The sequence below is a fragment of the Cynoglossus semilaevis genome, chromosome 7 (assembly GCF_000523025.1).
Source record: "Cynoglossus semilaevis isolate Cse_v1.0 chromosome 7, Cse_v1.0, whole genome shotgun sequence".
NCBI classification, from domain to species: Eukaryota; Metazoa; Chordata; class Actinopteri; order Pleuronectiformes; family Cynoglossidae; genus Cynoglossus; species Cynoglossus semilaevis.
In genome coordinates, this window is record NC_024313.1 from 8,733,875 (window position 1) to 8,754,723 (window position 20,849).

The 20,849-nt window shown below is 39.1% G+C and overlaps 2 protein-coding genes across 4 annotated transcripts in view; both read right to left on the bottom strand.

Moving 5' to 3' along the window:
* Positions 1 to 2,428: 2,428 nt before the first annotated feature.
* si:ch211-57i17.5 (usherin) lies at positions 2,429 to 6,503 on the bottom strand. Of its 2 annotated transcripts, none has more exons than XM_008313248.3 (6): positions 6,115 to 6,503; positions 5,346 to 5,509; positions 5,135 to 5,239; positions 4,846 to 4,917; positions 4,587 to 4,757; positions 2,429 to 4,219 (listed from the first exon to the last, which is right to left on the bottom strand). In XM_008313248.3, exons 2-6 carry the CDS (start codon positions 5,400 to 5,402, stop codon positions 4,130 to 4,132), a joined length of 495 nt encoding a protein of 164 aa, XP_008311470.1. In that variant the 5' UTR covers positions 5,403 to 5,509; positions 6,115 to 6,503; the 3' UTR covers positions 2,429 to 4,129. The 2 variants fall into 2 exon arrangements, with proteins under 2 accessions (XP_008311470.1, XP_016888904.1); XM_017033415.2 differs by having other exon boundaries at positions 5,346 to 5,520.
* Positions 6,504 to 8,870: 2,367 nt separating this feature from the next.
* The window catches only part of LOC103381066 (estrogen-related receptor gamma-like), a 23,102-nt gene continuing 11,123 nt past the window's right edge, over positions 8,871 to 20,849 (bottom strand). Inside the window, exons 5-8 of one of the 2 annotated variants that reach the window (XM_008313249.3) lie at positions 16,439 to 16,549; positions 15,426 to 15,608; positions 11,694 to 11,963; positions 8,871 to 11,111 (exon numbers count right to left, since the gene is read on the bottom strand). In XM_008313249.3, coding sequence (XP_008311471.1) covers positions 10,867 to 11,111; positions 11,694 to 11,963; positions 15,426 to 15,608; positions 16,439 to 16,549 — 809 coding nt within the window. In that variant the 3' untranslated portion in view covers positions 8,871 to 10,866. The remainder of the gene's footprint in view (positions 11,112 to 11,693; positions 11,964 to 15,425; positions 15,609 to 16,438; positions 16,550 to 20,849) is intronic. The other variant, XM_017033882.2, reaches the window with a different exon arrangement.

The following is a 20,849-nucleotide window of genomic DNA, read 5'->3' on the forward strand; positions in this document are numbered from 1 at the left end:
GCTTAGCCCTCGTAACAAACATTTGCTTGTCGTCGTGTGTGTGTGCACCACACACAAAGACAACCAAATGTTTGTCTGAAAAGGAAGAGTGCAGCTTTCCGGTATTATTTATAGGCTCTGGCTACGCATCCGCAAACTAGAGGAAATGACGTAAATGTTATTAACGTGAAAGGTTTCAGGTGCAAACTCTATATATTTTTAATTTGCATGAAATGAACCCCGTGACCTAAACAACACAAATTAAACTAGTGGATGGATTCATGATACGTTACACATCACAATAAATGAGAATTCAAGCTCTAATTTACCTTTTTTTAAATGTTTTCTTTTTCCTCTCCCCCTCCATTGGACTGCTGCGTCCAATGGGAGGAGTCAGGGGAGGAGCTACCCAAACCCTTTTTTTTAACATAAAGTTATACTTTCTGCAGGTTCGGGAACCGAACCCACACTCACAGGATCCGGAACCGGCATCACTGTCACTGCGCCAACCAGTGACATGGTGCAGCTTTGGCAGAATATGTATTTGTCGTGAGAGATTGGTGTTGTACGGCAGAATAACTATAACTCAATATTGACAAAGGTCAGGATTCTAATCCAAGTCTCATGTTCAACTTGTATTTTCAGATGTTTTGAGGAAATTGCCTTTTTGGGGAAACTTATGGTTTCTTTGGATTCTTTTTCTTGGCATTGTTCAGTTCGAGCTGAGCACAACTTTAGTATTGAATTTATTGATGGATTTTACTCTTTGGTGGATGTGATGTATTTGCAACCTGTTCTAGTTAGAAAGTTCAGAGTTCAGTTTCATCTGCCATTTCACATTACTCTCCAAACAGTAATCCCTTGAAACTGTCAAACTTAGCCTTTGACAATGGCTTGGTAAGAACATCTGGTTCTCTTTAACCCGGTTTCTCTTTACTTGCCTGCCGTTTTAAACCTGACCGCCGCTACCCAGGCGCATGCGTGTTAAATGCTGAGTAATGTGAAGTTGTGACTGTGGCGATTGGGTCCCATCACAATTGCGTTCCGGCGGAAGTAAGACTATGTTCCGCTTGCATAACGGCTCCCCTTTACACGCCTTGAAAATGCCTTGTTACACATACCGTAACCCTAGTAAAAAATGGAAGAAAAAATGTAGATAGATAGATGATCAAGACTTCAATAAATAAGGATGGACAGATTAACCTGTGAGAATGGTTATTTTTGTGTTTTAGCTTATCCTAATGTACACACTAATGTTGCTTATGAACAAGAAGGTCAGAGGTTGCTGTTTACTTTTTAAGCAACGAAGGGGGGGTTTGTTTTTTTTGGGTTTTTTTTTCACATAGAGCAGAGGTGTCCACACTTTTGGATTGGAAGCTACTTTTCGAACGACCAGGCTAAAGTGATCTACCTACATTGATAATACTTTTCAAAAGAAGACAACATTCTCCACATTGATAAACATGAAATATATATTTACTCATAAAAACTAAACATACTTTACAATATACATCATATTTTAAAGTACTGATTAAAGTGAAAAAAGCAAGAAACTTCAGGGTGAAGAAACCTATGGCTGGGGATAGGGTATTTATTCAAATGCAATATTAAAAAGAAAGGTTTTTAACCTTTTTTTAAACATGGTCACCGATGTTGCCAATTTGAAGACATTAAAGGTGATGACAACATGTATTAGCATGACACTTTTATTATTGACATTACCAAAATAAAAGGCTGAACATAATTGTGTCTTATGAACCTGTGATATATTCAATAGCTGTTTGAATATAGAGTATATAGAATATAGAATATGTATAAAGTCCACTATATTATAGCATGAAATGATAAGTTATTATCATTATGAAACAAGTCCCCCTGCATATTATGCGTGATTTTCTATTAAGAGGGCACACCCACTCTCTCCTATCTGATTGGTTGGGAGTCAATTTAACGAACAAGTTCATTAACCGTGACCAAAGAGATAGTCACTTTTACCATTCCGTTTACCATTTATCTTTTCTGGACGAGCCATCCACTGTGCATTGAGTGTCCACAATGAGTGGTTCACACCACTAAACACACTTGCAGGTTAACTTGCCGCCACCAATAGAAGTTTATCGAGAAAAAACACACTTGTGTTCATAACATGGCTAAACATTACATAAAACTGTTTCATTAGCTAGTTTAAACATAAAAAGTCTGTTTATGTCAAGTCATCTTTCCCCTCGTGACATCCACACACACAACCAAATGTTTGTTTGAAAGCCGAGAGTGCACTTTTCTGGTATAATTTTAAAACTATTGCTACACCTGTGCAAAGCAGGCAGAGGAAATGACGTAAATGTATTATTAATTTAAAGAATTTGTAGATCTGTGTACAAATAAATACAAATTAAAATAAAAACAGAACCATTCATTGCTTGGAGCTACAGTCTTGGCCTTACCAAATTACAAGAAACCTTTTACCCAGACAGTGGATTGCAGAGGACAATTTATGACATCAGTGCTACTTCAAGATTATGGTGGAAGGAAATCACACATGATTGTGTGGTAGAAACGGAAACATTACATTTACCAAGAAAAGATTAAACTGATGTTCCAATTCCAAACTCACATGTATTGTTTGTAGATGGCTCAAGTAGAAAAAATCCAGATGACACAAATGCAACAGGCTACGCAGTAGTAAATAAAACAAAAGTGTTAAAAGCAACACAACTTCCCAACCATTACTCAGCACAAGCAGCTGAATTAGTAGCACTAACAGAAGCCTGTAAATTGATGAAAGGAAAAATTACTACAATCTGGACTGATAGCCAGTATGCTTTTTCAACTTTGCATGTGTTTGCACAACAGTGGAAAAATTGTGGCATGGTTACATAAACAGGAAAACCTGTCACACATGCTAAACTATTGATGGAACTCCTGGACGCAATTCAATTACCAAAACAAGTAGCCGTATGTAAATGTACAGCACATACAAATGGAACGGATGACATTTCAAAAGGAAATCAATTTGCAGATGAAATAGCAAAGAAAGTTGCATCCGAACCAAGTACATCACATTTACTTTGTGAAGACAAAACCATAGATCAAGAACAGAAATAAATAGAGAACATACGAGAGAGGTTTCTTAATAACATTTTAGATCAATCAAATCCATCCACTAGGTAGTATGTTTCAGGTGCAAATTCTATATATTGAGTTTTCAATTTGCATGCAATTAACTCCAGTATATGGATTCATAAATTAGAAAACACAATAAATGACAATTCCAGCTCTAATTTGCCTTCTTTTAATTTATTTCCTCTTTTTCCTCTTTCATACTCCTCCTAGCAGTGTATTACGTCCCTCCTCAGCTCGAGAGGATAGTTCTTTGAGCTAGGTCTAGTGGGAAATAGCGGCTTTCACCTGGTAATACCTGGTACTAACTTATATTAAAAAATAACAAGATTTGTTTTACGTCACTGCAGTCTACCATTGATTGGTTAGTGAGAGGTGTAGCCGGAGCCAGAGGAGGAGCAAAGTATAACAAATGTTGCCCAGCTTCAGGATTGAACCCACGTCCACATTTTCACAATCTGTGTAACTTTCCACTGAGTCCATTGCCTGCGCCACTGTCACTGCTCTAGTCACACAATGTATATTTGTCATGAAAGGTGTTGCAAAGCATAAAAATAAAGGTCCATACTGTTTAATATCCATGTAACTAAAGCTAAATTTGTTTACAGTCACTTGTGGTGCTGCACTCCATAAATTTGTTGTGTAAATGTCCATTTTGTACCCATGTTATGGACTATTATAGTGTGAGTGTCTGTGCCCTCACTGCATTGTGAATTATTACAAATAAATTAATCTGCAAAGACTATGATGCAGGTTGGACTTTTCATTAACTGTGTTTGTCCCAACTTGCCGTCCTGTCTCTGACCTCTAACCTCTTCAGCATTATCTTTTATAGGTTTTTTTTATAGTTTTTTTTTGGTGGTCTCTGCAATGATTCCAGTCTATGTTATCAGACAAATCCCTTCTCTGCTGTCTCTGACCGTGCTGTTTCTGTTTAAGATGGAGTAAAAACTTCTGACTGGTTTAGTTCCGAAGACAAAGAACCCTGGTCCTCACCCCTGTCCCTTTGGGTTCAAAAGTAATTCTGGGTTCACAGGTTAGTGTCGGTGAACATGGTATGTTCTTTCCTCACGGTGCTGAAACCTTTGACTGTGTCGACAAATTCTTCATCTTCCATGAACTGCGGGGGAGAGTGCAGAACTGTTTAGTATAAAGCAATAAAACTAGGTTTTACTCTAGAGGATTAAAATAGTTATTGTTAATTTAACCTTAAGTCACCGGTTTTCTCAAAAATAACCCTGCCATAACAATGATGCAATGTAAAATAATATTTGTAAGTATTTGTTTGGATTTTGACTGCAAAATTAATATTGAAAATGCTTAAAAAGATTTCAATGGAGGAGTCTGTATCTCCAAGCTCATTCCCTTTTGCAGCTTTGCCTTCTTAAATAAAGGACTACAGATTAAGCACACTGTTACAAAAAACAAGTTAATGCTTTTTTCCCCTTTTTTAATTAGAATAATTATGCATTCTTGGGGTCTCTCACCATCCCACTGTCATGGCCTGAAATATGAGGGTCCCACGCTTCGTCGTCTCCTGTCAGGGTCTTTCCGTCCATCATCTGGCTGACGCTGCGTCTCAATGAGGTCACACTGAAGCCCCTGAGGTCACCCTGCGGATCCTGATCGGTGGGCTCACATTTGGCCTCCAGCACTTCCTGTCAGAGAAGGAAATCAGGCAGAATGTACAGGTTTACAGGAAGATCATAATTAATAATGTGTGTGTTTGTGTCTGTTGATTTTCACCTCTATCTTCATGGTGAAACCTTTTAGTGTAACACTGTTGGAGAAGCCTGTCGTATCAGGAACAGTGTCAAACTGTAAAAGAGAGAGAGAGAGAAGAAAAGAGTAATAGTTGATAAATATTTAGTACTGTGGGATTCACAATAAATGCTGAATTTTTTGTGCACAGCAGCTTAAAATTTGAAGCAATCATTTATACCTTCAAATGCCAATTTAGTTCTGATCTACTGTGTTAAATGATGAAATAGTGAACAATAAGATTAGTTTTAGAGAATAGTTGATGTCTTCTAACCAGAACAGAATTACTGGGTGGGTAAACTGCCATGGGGCTTCTTTTCTGCAGGGGCAGAGCCACCAGTGGAGGTCTCTCTCTGCTGTGGGGGAGTTTGTTCAAGGCCTAATGAAGGAGGAGGATAAAAAGTAACTTGGGTTTATTTTCTGGAAGTCAAAAACATTCAAAACATCAGCTTATGCAGCAACACATTGTTATCACTTGGCCTCACCTTATGGAGCACGACTCCTAACACCACAGCCAGCAGCAGCAGGGCGATGGCTGTCATCACTACGATGAACCACAGCTCCCTGACGACGGGCCACTCTCCCTGACCTCCCTCAGCCCGCTCACCACCTCCTCCTCCTCCTTCAGGAGGAGTGGGGATCTGTGCATCTGAATAATGACTGTAGGCTGGTAAACCAATTTTTCTACTATTTTGTTTTGTGGAAATTCTAAACAAATATCCAACTAAATAAATATGCTTTATTAACTTTATTTTATGCAAACAAATTCCCGCTTTGAATCTCCAGTTCTTATGTATGTAAACCTTTCTTAATGAGCTCTTTATTCTCAACTGTAAGGTTGCGACAGACATCACAAGTCAGCACAGTGAGTAAAACCATCACATGTAAACTATGGAGGAGATAAGAGTGAAACAGTAGCCCTGCTGCTGTCCTTGGCCTAATTTCTTCAGCAGAAACTCCTTCATATAGCATTTTATCCATCCACACCCAGTCATAAACTTGGACACCACTGAAATATATATATACAGTATATATATATATATATATGTATATATATTGGTGTTTATACTATGTATATTTTGGCTCCTGAATCCTAGGGTTGGCTGCCAGAAACTGCACTACTACTGCACTACTAAGCTACCCCATACAAATTACATTGTGTCCAATGCTTTCTATAAATTCACAGAAAGAAAGCGGAGAGAAGCAGAGGAAGACGAGGAAGGGCAGGACAGTGTGTTCGGGTCAGGGACTCACCAGTACTGAGGTCCGTGGTTCAGCCTGTGGCGGCCGTGCTAGCAGCCCCTCACCAATACAGGCAGAAACCCGTCGGGCATTTAGGATCACACCTGTCAGCCCATCAATATTTAACACCTGATACTTTTACTCGCTCTATCTCTGCAACAACAAACAGGTGAAGACAAGTCCGGAGGATGAAATAGATCTTGTCTTCCTGTTGCAGTGATATTACTTCCCAAAACGCACAAATGCGAAAAACGGACTTCGGAGGCAAAACTAAACTAACGCTTCCAGATGAATAAATTCCCATCAGCATTCGTTTTTGTTTGTTTTGTTTTGATCTGCGCCATGGTAACAATCGAGTATCAGGTTTCACTTCACCTGCAGAGTACTGATGTGTTGTTCGCGAGTGATTCGTTCAAAATGAACGAATCATACTTTCATATGACTCGTGACTCCCGAGTCAAATGAAAGATTCGTGACTCGTGACTCCCGAGTCAAATGAAAGATTCGTGACTCGTGACTCCCGAGTCATAGGAAATATTTCTTCATATTGAATTCACGAATCACTCACAAATCACTCACTGCGAACTAATCTTTCACTACGAACGAATTACTCTCTGCAAACTAATCTTTTGCCGTGAACTAATCTTTTGCTTCGTTTCCGCAGATTCGTTTCATTTTTCACCTGGCAGAGAGCTCGGGTCTATTTTGCTCTCATTCATCACATTGTGGTGTGTTTTTATTTCTTAGCTTTTCACATGGTTTTAATTGCTTATGGCATTTTGTGTACTTTGTAGACTTTGTCAGCGGAAGCAAACCATGTTGCCTTCAGTATTTATGTTGGGAGACCCGCAGCCTCCTTTACAACGCTCACAATAGGGCTAAAGCGCTACCAGCAGTAAAACGAATGAAATGATTAGTTCAAGATTCGTTCACGACTCGTTCATTTTAATGTTCGAGAGTCAAAGATTCGAATAAAAAGGGTCGGTCTTCCCATTCCATTACTACTGCAGAGGCATGTATTACTGCTCTGATGCTCCAGTGCATTGTGGGATTAGACATCCGAGTCTATCCTCTCCTTAAAAGACTGCGTGTGAACGGTTTTCATCTACAGCATGTAGTCGCTCTATTTCAGGTGGAAAATATTTTATCACGTGATACCTACAGCCCAACTACGTGATGTGTACGTGTAACACTAATGCACTACTTTTTAAAACAGTTTAGCACGTTGTGTTGTTATTTGATATATAAAAAAATCTATAAAAACATTTGCACTTGTCATATGTAGGAATGAATATTTAACTTTGCTTCGCTTAGACTTAATGGCAGTAATGGCCACACGAGGACGACAAACAGCAGCTGATGGTTGCCTTTCTATCACGCAAATGTCGCTCGTTCACTCTCCAATGAGTGTCATTTGCTTTTAAATAATTATGTTTAATGAATTAATATTTAAATGCCATGCAACGAGTAGTTTAAAAAAAGTGGCCCGCATAAATACAGATGTAGCTGTGTCACAATATATATCTTATAGAGTTACAGTGTATTTTAAAGTATTTAGCTATTGCCCCCTGACCTGGCAGATTGAATCCCTTGTAAAGGTAGAATATATGCAAGGTTTAGTCTCTTCTCTCCGTCTAAATATATATATATATATAAATTAACACAATTATCAAATTCTGTAATTCTCAGTGACCTTGATCCTTCCAGTTTTGGTGGTTAGCGACCTATGATTGAACATCCTTTACTTTATTTTGATCATCCTATTTTACAAGATAACAATCAATTAAAGTAAAAAGTTGCACTAATTTTTATTCTGTCTAATCTAATTTGTTGTCATGTTTCTGTAAATGGCTGAATTATACAGTAATTTGAATGCGTAGAATTTACATCCATATCCATATACTGTTAATTCGAATGGATGGATGGATGGATGGATGGATGAAAACTTTTCCCCTTGCCCTCAGTTACCAACATCACCTGCCTATATCTGAAGCCCCTCTGCATTAACTAACAGCTCATTTGATTTATTTTTACAGAGCAGTACTCCCTCTGTCTAATACCCTAATCAGCATTCATACCTTGCTGTGATGATTCGGGACAATGCTTTTTTATTGAGGAAGTGATCTCACCCTTGAGTGCCAGAATCAGCCTTTTTTTACAGCCCATCTCCTCAGGGCCTCATCCATCACCAAGGTGTCTGGGCGACACGGCCACTAGACACATACTAACTCATTTAGGGATTGGGACATATGGGGACATAAGATCACAAACCCACTTACTGATGGCTGATGTGGTGAAAAATGTCAAACCCTGGGTGAATTTGGTGAGTCTTAAGCAAAGGTGAATAAAGGGATTAGTTAGCTTTTTCTGACAGATAATAGGAGTGAAGGACAAATGTGATCATTTTGATTTTGTCTTTTGATCCATCCATCAGCTTCCTTGGCATGTCCTTTTTTTGTATCTTTCTTGTATCATTTATATTACTATCTATCCTTTAATCATCTCTTCATGCAACCATCCACCCGCCCATCCATCCATCCATCCAGCCAGTCATATTGTTATGGTTAAGTAAATGTGGTCATTCTCTATCGCTGACACTGAGGAACCAATTCTGTGCTTTTGTGATATATATTTGTCATGAAAGGTTGATGTTGTAAAGCATAAGCACAAAGACCTTGTCATTGCGCTAAAGCACCACAGAGAATTACCAATTTCATAATTTTCTTAGAAATATTTTAAGAAAAGCTAAATGTATATTTGTCATGAATGGTCGCAAAACAAAATAAAGTTCATTCTTCACTTAAAACTATGACTTACCTGGTCCAGGTATTGAGCCCTGGCCCAGAGTGCTCACAGTTTTCATAGCCTGTGTTACTATCCCCTCAGCCAAAAAGCCACATGTTGGAAACATGACAAAAAGTATAATTAAACTTCTATGTTGTCTGGTCCAGGGCTTGAACCTGTTTCACAGTCTATGGATTAAGTAATGAAGTATATGAATTAAACTTTAATGTTAAACTTGGCCTCCATCATTATATCTGTCTTCTTCCACTCCATCTCCACATGTGACATAATGGGCCGTAGTTAGAAGTAACAGTCTTGAACTAGACTTGAACTACTTACCACCTCTGAATGACTGGATTTCTAATTTTCTTTTTTCTGTTGTCTCTTCATTCAAAATGATGAAATGTCAGGAGACTTGTGTTATGGAGTACATCTTTATTGCCCAAGAATCCACCTGAGAATGAAATAGCACAGCACAACTCATTCAGACAAAGCTTACTTGCATCTTCAATCACCTCTGATGGGTTAGAACATGACACATATATATACAGCAACATGTACAGAACATAAGTTGAATCTACAGCCTCCCCCCCCCAGTTCTTGACAAAAAATATGGACATCCTTGTGTCACACAGTACTTTGCATTGAGGAGTAAAGAAGTACAACGTTTTGATTATTATAGTAAGATTCCTTCAAAGATTAATCCCTTCATTTGTTATGTGCAGATAAGGACACATTTCATAGAGAATGACTTTTCACACTAAACACGTTTAGATTAACAGAGCAACTGATCCCACCTCCCCCGAACGTCATGCCTAAAAAGCAAAAGTAGTGCACACATTTTTTTCCCTCCACATACATTTCTACTAAAGAAAGGACACCAAGCACCTCCTTAATCCAGATTATACAGTATGGCAGCCGTTTACATAGTTAAGATTACATCCATGTGGGTATATATAATGGATGAAGTTCCACTTACAGACGCCACTGATGATACCGCTGTCTTCGGTGTCTTGATATGGTTTATGTCAGTATCAGTGCTGCAGCAGAGAAGCTGGTAAAAAGATGTTCTTACAGTGATATATCATTTTAAAAACCTTTAAAAAATCATTAGCCACAGCAACTGCTCTCATCTAATCACCAATAATGCCAAGTTAGTAAATAAAATAAAAAACAAAACAGCAAACAAACACAGACAGGATTATTTTTTATAGTAATAAATATCACATTGCTGTAGTAAAGTGGCTCCCATGACATGTTAAGTACTGTTTCCCTGAAATTTTCTACTGAAACCAGGAGGCAGATTATTGAACAACGAGATGACTATGACACCAACTTGTTTTCCTTGACCTCTTTCTACGGGAATGTGGTGACTAGATAGATACATTTGCATTACACAGCGGAGCAGGGATGCAGCTGAATGTGAGAGTCTTACAGGCCACATTATAATGGTGTGGACAGTTGCTGGTATAATTCAATAGAATGGGCCTTTACTCTTTGGCAAGACTTACTGTACTGCTAAGGACACATTTACTTTCCTATACAAAAAAGGGGACAAAGGACGTCAGATGAAAGGCTTCTCTAAGTGCACAAGGATGCATATTAACAGGCGTTTAAATGGTGAAAACAATCCTCAGGGATCTTCAAGTATCAGGTGGTGTTTTCATGAAAGGAGCTCTACTACTTTTGGCATATGTAACTTTAAATATCTCTAAAAGGAGATTCCCTCTGCTTCTGCTCTGCCTGGTCGTTTGTCTCGATTAGCGTCACAAACCACACAGATGACGACATCCAGGGCACTAAACGTATAAACACGACCACTTTTTTCTGGAGTATTCCAGCCGATGACAGCAGATTAAAAACCACTAGCATCAAATGCAAGCTGAAATGGACAAATGTGTGGTGTCTCTTTACCACTGTTACCCATTCCTCCCTCTTCTTCTCATCCTGATCTGTTCCCAGGATGGCGTTGTGTCGGGGTCAGGCCTTGGCCTCCAGCAGTTCAAGGAACAGTTTGTGCATAGGCACACGGCCGTCCTGTTTGATGCTGCAGAAGTGCTGGACGGCACGCGCTGCCGTCTGACGCAGGAGAGGGAGAGTCATGATGAGTTTGCCGGCACGCCTTGGGTCCTCTGGATGCTGGGTGGACTCGTAATCCTGGAGGGCTCCATGGAGGACATCCTGGAGTCTCTGTACTGCCTGGGAATCCTCAATGTGCATGGAGTCTGATTAAAAAAGATATGTTGAAAACAAAGGATATTGAGATATGTATTGTGTTTTTCATTCATTTTACAACAACTCATCTTTTTCATGGGAGTTCAAATCAACCAATTACAAGGGGAGGGGGGTACCCTGCAGAGGTTATCAGTCTATCACAGGTCCACATAAAGAGACAAACAATTATTAACACTCTCACGCAAAAATCAATTCAATTCAGACCAGTGGGTTCAAACTCCCCTCCAAATTTGGCCCATGACAACATCTCATTGATAGATATTCTCAATTATTAAATTATTATTGCTTAAGTTGGACTTTTAAGAATACAATTATTACTTGCTGTTTACTATAATATCATACAACATTTTTATTCAACAAAAAATACAAAAATTTCCTCAGAGAAAACTGACACTCACACAGGGAGAACATACAAACTCCAGGCATCGACCGGTGATCTTCCTGTTCTAAGCTAAAAGCTCCAATCACTTCTCCCCTGTGTGAACCCAAGTGACTTATAACTATTTAAACAAATGTTTAAAATCAACATAGAACACAACAGACCTGTGCTTTGTAGCAACCAATGATAGTACCTGAGTTAGCCAGTGCAATGGCCTTCAGAACCACAAACTCCTCCTTCTCCAATCCCATGGTTTTGTATTTCTTCACCAGCTGCAGGATGGCATTGTTAAGGTCCAGCAGTCCCGCCAATTTGGACTGCTCCTCGTCCATGACATAGTCCTCAGCGTACACAAGCCTGTCCTCCAAGGCTAACGAGCGAAACACCACTCTCAGGATCAAGATCTCCATCCAGCCACTCTGCAGTAGACTCATCTGGTCTGCCAGTGACAGGGAAGGAAAACCTGAGGAAGGAAAACGAGCAGGATGAAGAAAATTAAACTAAAGAATGTCAGTTCTTATTTATGACCCAGTCCTACATGTTCCTTAGTTTGAAACAACCACACTAAAATTCTTTTTAAGATACATGGTGGAGATTAAAAAAAAACCTTCAGAGGAAGTGACTATTAAATAAATATTATATAAATATGGCTGGAAAAGAGGGACACCAAGGTTCAACTGCCAATTTCAAGTTGCAAAATAAAAAAAACAATAATTAAAAAAAAATCTCTCAGCTGAGACTGAGCAAGAACTGCAAAAAAATATTTTGAAAAATTAAAAAATACAAAAAACATATAAAATAAGAAAATTCATATTCAGAAGGAAAGTTCTGAAATAAAATATCCTTAGGTCATAAAAATGTATTTTTCAACAGGGGTGTGTAAATGTAAATACAGTTTAATATATTTGGATGAAATACCCATGTCTAAATACACGACACTGGTTAAGAAAAAAAAAAGAAAGTCTTTGACCGTAAGAGGCTTTGGTCTTAGCAGACTTACTTTGTTCCAAAAATTACGCAGTGTAGATGATGGAGTGAGCTTTTAATATCTGTCGTTAGGCAGAATCCAGGTGTGACAGAATCAATCATTTCAAAGCAAGTCACACAGCAAAGGGCATAACAAAGGACACAAGTGAATATGTGGTAAATTTAATTATGCTGTGAGGGACACACCTACTTTGATTGACAATTACACCCCACAGGAGCATGATTAAAGCTGAGCCCCTCCCCCACATAAACCCACACACTCACATGTACACGTTTACTATAATTAAACAGATGATTTTTACGGAGCGGGTGGAGGAGGGGCCGACTGCTTGTGTTTTTGACACTACCAGTGATTGTTATCAACATCCACTGCTCTTTACAATCAGCACAGGGATGATGGCCGTGGCCATTTTCTCACTATTTCTGGCTGATTGATTGGAGATCCTGTCTGTGCACAGTTTCACTGGTCGATAGGGATCAGTATTCTGGCACTGGACCATTGATCAGCAGCACAAACCTGTGTGAATTGGCTTGTTTGTGCGTGTTCAGGACAGAGCAATGAAATCCGAGGGAATGCACTGATGAATTTTAGGGTTGCATACAAGCACAATCTTCAATAACAGGAAAACAGCATGTTTTTAATGCTGCAAAGGTGACAACAAGGACAGTGCTGAAGAGTGACAATCTCAACAAAAGCACAGAGCCAGTTGCACTACAGTCTCACACTCGCATTCATCGTGCAGCGCTAACCCAAAAGGCCAAAATCAAAAAGGGCAGTTGGTTTTCACACAGCTCATGTGCCAGTCTGGCCTTCAGTGCTCAGACCACATCACTGTCAATCTGCCTGATAAGAGCAGACGCAGAGAAAAGGGGGAACAGTCAGGACAGTAGCCCCATTACACTCACCTCCCCCTGGGCTAAGAACTCTGATGGCCCGGACCTCTTTGCCCAGGATCCACATTTTTGCAGAAACAAGGGCCATGTGGATGCCACTCACCCAGAGCTGATGTGACATGTCCATCATTTTGCTAGAAGGGACAATTTTTTGTTGTTCTCTCTATGACTTTGGCTTTTACACCTCACATCCTTGTCTCTCTTACAAACTACTAAAAAAAACAAAAACGAAGCCAAAAGTTTAGCAAGCTGTTCTAACATCTGGCTATTTTGGTACAAAAAAAAAAAACAACCCATTGCTAATTATTACCATCCAAGTCTCTGTCTATTCATCTGTTATTGATCAACATCATTACTGATGTAAATTAGCTTGTCACAACTTTGTTTGATTTCTTTTGGTCATTTTATTTAATTAAAAATACCATAATGAGATTTCTTTTCCCTGATGTGCTTGACAGGCCCCTCCTCACTCCCCCAGTTACCCCTCCCATGTTAAGTGGGTACCACTCAGTCAAAGCACTTCTTCTTTTTCTCAGATAGAGCTGCCAGTGGCAAACAGCTACAAATGTACAATCAGCAGTCAAACCACATCTGTCTGTGTGTGCACCGAGAGTTAAGGACGAACGTGAGGAGAAGGGACAGACAGTTACAGCCTGGAGATGTGAGACGAGGAGGGGAAGGCGTGTGTGTGTGTGTGTGTGTGTGAGAGCATGTGTGTGTTTGTGTTTGGATGAGGGCATCGTTTTCCGTTTTTAACACAGGAGTGGAAATGTTGATGAGGGACAGCAAAGACCAACAAAACACTGGAATGATAAATGATTGCTTCATGTCCATTCTGTATGAAGAAACACGGGGACAAATATAGCATGGTGCGCATATACGCACACACAGACACACACACCTGCTTCATTTGTTTTGTAAGCATCTCAGAGCCAAGACATCAACAAAAACCGCAGGTGTTTTCCTGCTGGTGTTTTGGGTGTGAATAAACTATGGGTGACAAAGCAAAAAGTGGCAGAGAGGAAACCATTGGTGGATGACAATTATTACCTTTAAACTGGCCACTGTTGGGACCTCTGTCTCTACCAGGTAGAACAAGATTTGTCCTAATGTAGTCTCTTGTCTAACACTTTGTATAAATATATAATATTAGGTTAAATATTAACACTTTGTATAAATATATAATATTAATAAAAATCACATTGTAGTATCTCTACTTAGACCGTAATTTGTCTTAAACACTACATCAAGTCAAATTGATATTATTATTTTGATTTTTTATTATTATTTTAACCCTAACCTTTGGAGACTGCCTGTTTTTATTTTTATATACAACATATTAGAATACAAATGTTTGCTTTAACTACTAAAATAAGTAAATAATTAATGCCTGCTCTGAAACTCAACCGCTATTTTAAAATTTCAAATACTTCATTAATAATTAAATAATCATACAATGTACTATATGATTATAGTGGATTTTAAAGGACATTATATTTATATATATAATTTTGAGTAAATCATATTTAGATTAAAATTCAATCTTTAATCTGAAGAAGACGAGAAAACATCTGTTACTATTGCCGTCAACATTGCCGCATAGCAGCGTTTTAATCCCGCTAAACTGTCAGAATACACCCCATCTCTTATTTCCATCCTGTCATCCAAAGAAGAAAAAAAGCTCTGGATGTTCCCCGCTGCCGTTCCTCTGTCCAAGGAGAAACTAAGCGTGTTCCAATGTCAGAAGGATTTCTGTAATTCAGATACGGCAGCGTCCCAGGAAATGAATTAAAAGGTCCAGGTGGCCACTGGTCATCTGGTTGATATATTAGGAGCATGCGCTCCCCTGCAAGGGCATGGTGTACACACATGCACACACACAGACTCACAGGATGAACAACAGACAACACTCAGTCATACCAGTTGACATCCTCTCTCCTCACAACCACACACAACAACCATCTCTTCCTCTGCTCTGATAATGGGCTGCGTGTACGACAATGTGTTGTTCAGTGTTAAAGATTATTATTAGACTGCACTCTACCTGGGATATGTTTGGCCCAGCCGATATTGACCACCAGCTCTCTGTCAGCCAGGTCACACAGTGTGGTCAGAGCCTTGATGTCGCTCTCAGGTACAGTGGGGTCCGGCATGGCAAAGATACCTTCAGGCTCAGCCACCAGCAGCAGAGACACCACTTTGTTTTCGACCACACCACTGGCAGAAACTGAGGCAGAAAGAAAGAGAGAAAGGTAAAAGAAAATTAAAAAAAAAAAATACTTCAGGCCCATTCACGTTAGCTTGCCATTTGTAATTGCAATTTTGCAGTTTTATTACTCTAAACGTCCGTGACATATGGCAGAAGTGACTGTAAATCTGACTTTGACTTCACTTTGATATGGTGTAAATTTGAACAAAATTTTCAATCTTTCAATCTTAAGGTCATATTTTACTTGATTTGTGACCTTTGACCTCCAAAATCTCATTCGTCAAATACACCAGGTGCGTGACTGAAAAAAACACCAAATTCAAGTGACAAAGACAAAGTTACCATATAAGCATATTCATTTTAAAGTGGAATGTCAAGTAACAAAAAAGTCTTACCTACATGTAATTTTAAATTACATCATTTTAATCATTCATTGATTATAAACAAAAAAACTCGATCCCAAGGAATGAAAAATGCACTTAGTCATCACACAAAGCTGGGACTTTTTATTTACTAATGGAGACACAGGTTAGATTAAAAAAAAAAAGAAAGAAACATTGTTGTTCCACAGACAGGGACATTATCACATCCCTTCAAAGTGCCCCCACTTCTCATTTCAAATGTTTCTGTTGGCAGTGATTAATGTTGACTCATTAGCAAATACCAGCTATAAAAATGATTCACTGCTGTGACAGAAAAGAATATTAAACTGTTTGGACTCAACATGGGTAAAAGCAGAGTGTGCCATAGCAACAGCAATCTTATCCCTCTATGACATTAAGGATCTCCCGTCATCATGCTGCAGCAAAAGTTTTATTTTTTAATTCATCTGTTTTGCGTGTACACACATGTTTTCTTCTGTGGCAAGGCATTCTGTGGGTTCAGGTACGGGCTGTTCTCAGCATCTATTCTCCTCTTGTACTTCTGTCTGCCGCCTCGCACCCGGTCCAGACGCACACCTATGGCAAAAGGAAACACAGGATATTAATGGTGCACGACAGTCGTGCTGTGAATATATACAAGTGGGTGTCCTCACATCACGGGGACAAATGGCTTGCACCAGAATACATAACATGTGACTTCTTCTACTTGAATTTAAAAATAGTATAAAGAAGACTGAGGCATGGTTTAAAAACTGTTATATGTGCTGCTTTAATAAAGAATAGTGTCCTTGTTGTCAGTTTGTATAGTTGTGTTTCAACCTCTCCGTGCGAATATAAGTAAGGAGCGTTGAGTAGAAGTAGTAGTACTCATTTGCCTTAAACTACTTAGCAGTTACAATTTTTATGGTTAAAATTCAGAAAATATATACTTTTTCAGTACATTAACCTTTGCTCACAGTAAAATACTGTACTGATAAGTTCCTGGAAAAGTCTTTTAAAAAATGCATTCTATATATGCAAACAAATATATAGATACGAATATTTTACTGTTTTACGTTGGCAAACCCGATAATTTAATCAATTGTGAATAAGATATAAATGTATAGAAACAAAATGAGCAGATCATTTTGTTCTAAATGTATTTTTTTAGTAATGTCTATAAGATGACTTTGGTGTCAGGACTGATGAAGATGGTGGTCGTTCATCCACTCATTGGTCTCAATGATCTCAAGGAGACAACAGGACATGTCTAACGTTAGGTCCTGTCATATGAAAGGACACCAGCTTGATGACAACTGCTCATCCTAATAAGCAATGTAGCCAACACTTCTCCGGGGCAATGGGGGTTTAAATGAATGTGTGTGTGTGTGTGTTGTATACACACGCACAAAGGGCTGAAAGTCACACTCACAGCCTCCTTTATAGGAAAATGCATGTGTCCAACGTGGCTCAGACGTGACTCAGAAGCCCTCAGTAGTGGTGTTAGGTTACCTGATCTACACAGTGTAAATGGCCTTAGTGGCCCTGAATAGATCTATAATGGCACTCGTGTCTGTACGAGACACTCTGAGGGTATTATTATTCGCCCAAATGACACCTTGCAATGGTCCCCTGTTCCGTGAGTCTGAAGGATCCCGCACTTATACTTATTACTTACTTATTCACATATTTATGGAGAGTGTGCATCAGTTTCCACAGCATTAAACAACACAATGTCCTTTTAATTGCAGCATGTAAATTGTGTCCGGGTGTCATATCACTTTATGGGCAGGTTCTTGGTTTAATGCATCGTTGGTTTGTAAAGCTATTTTGCCCCATTTATAGTTCTGCCATTAGCATTACAACAATTTTACAGAATCCCTGCCTTATTAATTAATGGATTGTGAACTGAAATGGAAAAGGCTGAGAGGAGGGGCCCGCTCATAACGACGTAACTGTGGGAGAATGTAGATGTTGACCTTTGCTGTAAGCCACAGTGCTTAATATGAAAAGTCAGGACCAGATGTTAAATGGCAGCACACTTCCACCGGCAAAAACTCATCCGTGCTCCCAGGCCAGCTGACAGTCCTGCTTGGACCCAGGAAGAGATAATCTTAGATCCTTAGATCTTCTACCTTATGAGGGCCAAAGACTAATTGTTGGTTAAGTCAGACACCGGCAGGTGCCAGGCTGTGAAGGGCTAGAAGAGACTTTTTTTATGTGTTGTCATCAGATTTAACACACACTGTTGGCAAACACTGGATGAAACCAAACTCTGAGTGAAATCGTTTTTTACAGGCGTGGTGTGTGTGTGTGTGTTGCCTTTGTATTTGACAGTCATTCAAAAATACTTGCGCACACACGCATTACAGAAGAGTGTAACTCTTCACAGTGAAATGTGCTGACAACCAGATGGGCCAAGAATAGCTTTGGCGGATAACAAAACACACACACACACACACCTACTCCCCGTTCTTCAATATAGCCCATCAGAGGTCGATAAACACTGACTACTAAGACGTGGATCTATTTTTGCCGCTTTCATCGCTCAGCCTCCTTTTGAGGGCGTCTGGATGTTCACACGAGGAGCTTAACAAGTTCCCAAAATGCACCTTGTGAGGCAGGATAAAGAGCACGGCACATCCACATGATGAACCTGTCTCATCCAGGTTATCCCTGTCCGGTGTCATCTGTTGCTGCCACAAACCAGCTACCACATATTGGGACTAATGCACACACGGCTGCAGATGTCATCACATTAGCGCTAGCAGCAGAGAGACAACACAGAGCAGATCCCAATTTGTCCTGGACTGTCTTTTCTTAGAACATGGACATCATCTAACCCGAGAGTGATTGAGACAAGAAAAAAAGACGAAGCTCGCTAAGAAAAAGTACTGGAAACACATGATTAGGTTATAGAGTTTCCTTTGGGTTTGAAAGGATGACATCACAAATGTCCATTTGATGACATAAATCTCTGCAGCATCGGACACGTTTTCTCAACATACACGTTTTTACAACACTTCAGAAGCAACAGCAACAGTAGAAACGGACACTAAACACGGTTTAATCAAATCCTGCCTGGGGCTCTGTACGCCTTTTAGCCATGTGTTTAATATGGCTCTGACTCTCCCCATTAAACCTCACAGCTCCTCTGTCTCTGCCTTTACTGCCACCTCTCCGGGGAAGAGGGGCATTACGAGACACGATGAAGCGCGTTATGAGGGCGCTTACGACAGGAGTTATGAGGGGCAGTTCGCATTTCACGGAGGTCTAGGAATCCCAAAAGGCATCTGAAGGAATTTACGAGGGGGGAGGGAAAGCATAGAGGGTGACTATGGAGGAGGGGGGTGTTGAGAGGCGGAGTGGGAAGCTATTGATGCCCGTGCTCTAATAAACACAGCTAATTTAGAAAAAAGGCACACACACACACAGACAGACAGAGTACTGGAAACACACAGAGGTGTGTGTGCATAAACGTACGTGCCGCCAGACGTTTTCTAAATAAACCGAAATACAAAGTGACACATGTGCAGAAACGCCTTAATGTGTGTGTACATAGATATAAGTTAGCACACACGCTTGTCAACACTCACAGCAGCAATAAACAATAAGCAATAAAGAGAAATGAGAAGGTGGCATTAAATGATCATTCCTCTTTATTACATCTGGGACCCCGTTTTCATTGCTTTGCCTTTTTATTCCAGCTGGTTATGATCCTTCCCATGGATGTAATTGTTTAGAAGTGGGAACGAGGTGATGTGGCTACAACGAGACGACCGGTCTAACAGGATGTAAACAAGCCCACGATGGAGCTTTCTGCAGCGGTTCAAAACCAGCCGTAGCAGTACTTCACTCTGTTAACCTGACAATTTATAACCTTTCACTAACAGCTTCTCACTGCTAGGCTAAGTAAAGTTTTACCTTTTTATCACTTTACTGAACTTCGCTAACACCGGACTCTCATGCATCTTCTTCTATACCTTGATTTATTGATAAATGATGATTTATTTTTCCTGAATATTTTGTGTTTTTCTTACAGCTAAACAAAGCAAATTCTGATTCTATTTAATAGAAAATATTCTTAAAACATATTAGATATATATTTGCAATTGACGTACATTCTGTGACCCAGGTATGTTGCTGTGTCGATCTACCACACAGTCTATCAGTGACATGTGTCCTCCTACATGCTCTCTTTTCAGACCTTTATCTGAATCTTTATCTTTTATTTCCCTATCTAAAAAATCCTTAATATAATTATTTGATAATATTTTCCCAATAAATTCAGTTAGAACTAAAATCTCCACTATTCAAGGGAAAAATGGTTACCTTATCAATGAAGTTAAAGGCTGCCAAAATTTGCAAAAAAATAAAAATAAAAAAAAAAAATAAAAAATTGAAACGTGTGCAATACTTTTGACTCTCTGTCAAGCCTACAAAATAGTTTAACTATAGTTTGTATGCAGATATAAATAGACATATAGGTATTTATTTTTCTCAAGACAAGGCAAATATAAATATACCAGCAACTAGGTAGAATTCATAATGCGGAGCTTCTGTCCCTACAACCTGCCCTGTCACAACAATTTTTCTTTGGAAAAGAGATGATTTAAAAATAACATATATAATAATAAGTGCCTTTTTATACTCTTTGCATGTCCTTTTTAATTCAAGTAGACTCAAATCACCTTTTCCTTCCTTCTTTAAATAGACAAACATGGTTTAACCTATGCTGAAAAAATATTTGTTGTTTGCATTGGATAATCTAGTCAGTTTCATGTATCTGCTGTCTTTTTGCAAATGTGCTATTCATTTTCAAATTTTGGTTGATAAACGAATGTCCAAAATTATTTTTTTCCATGGCTACAAATATATATATATATAATATATATAT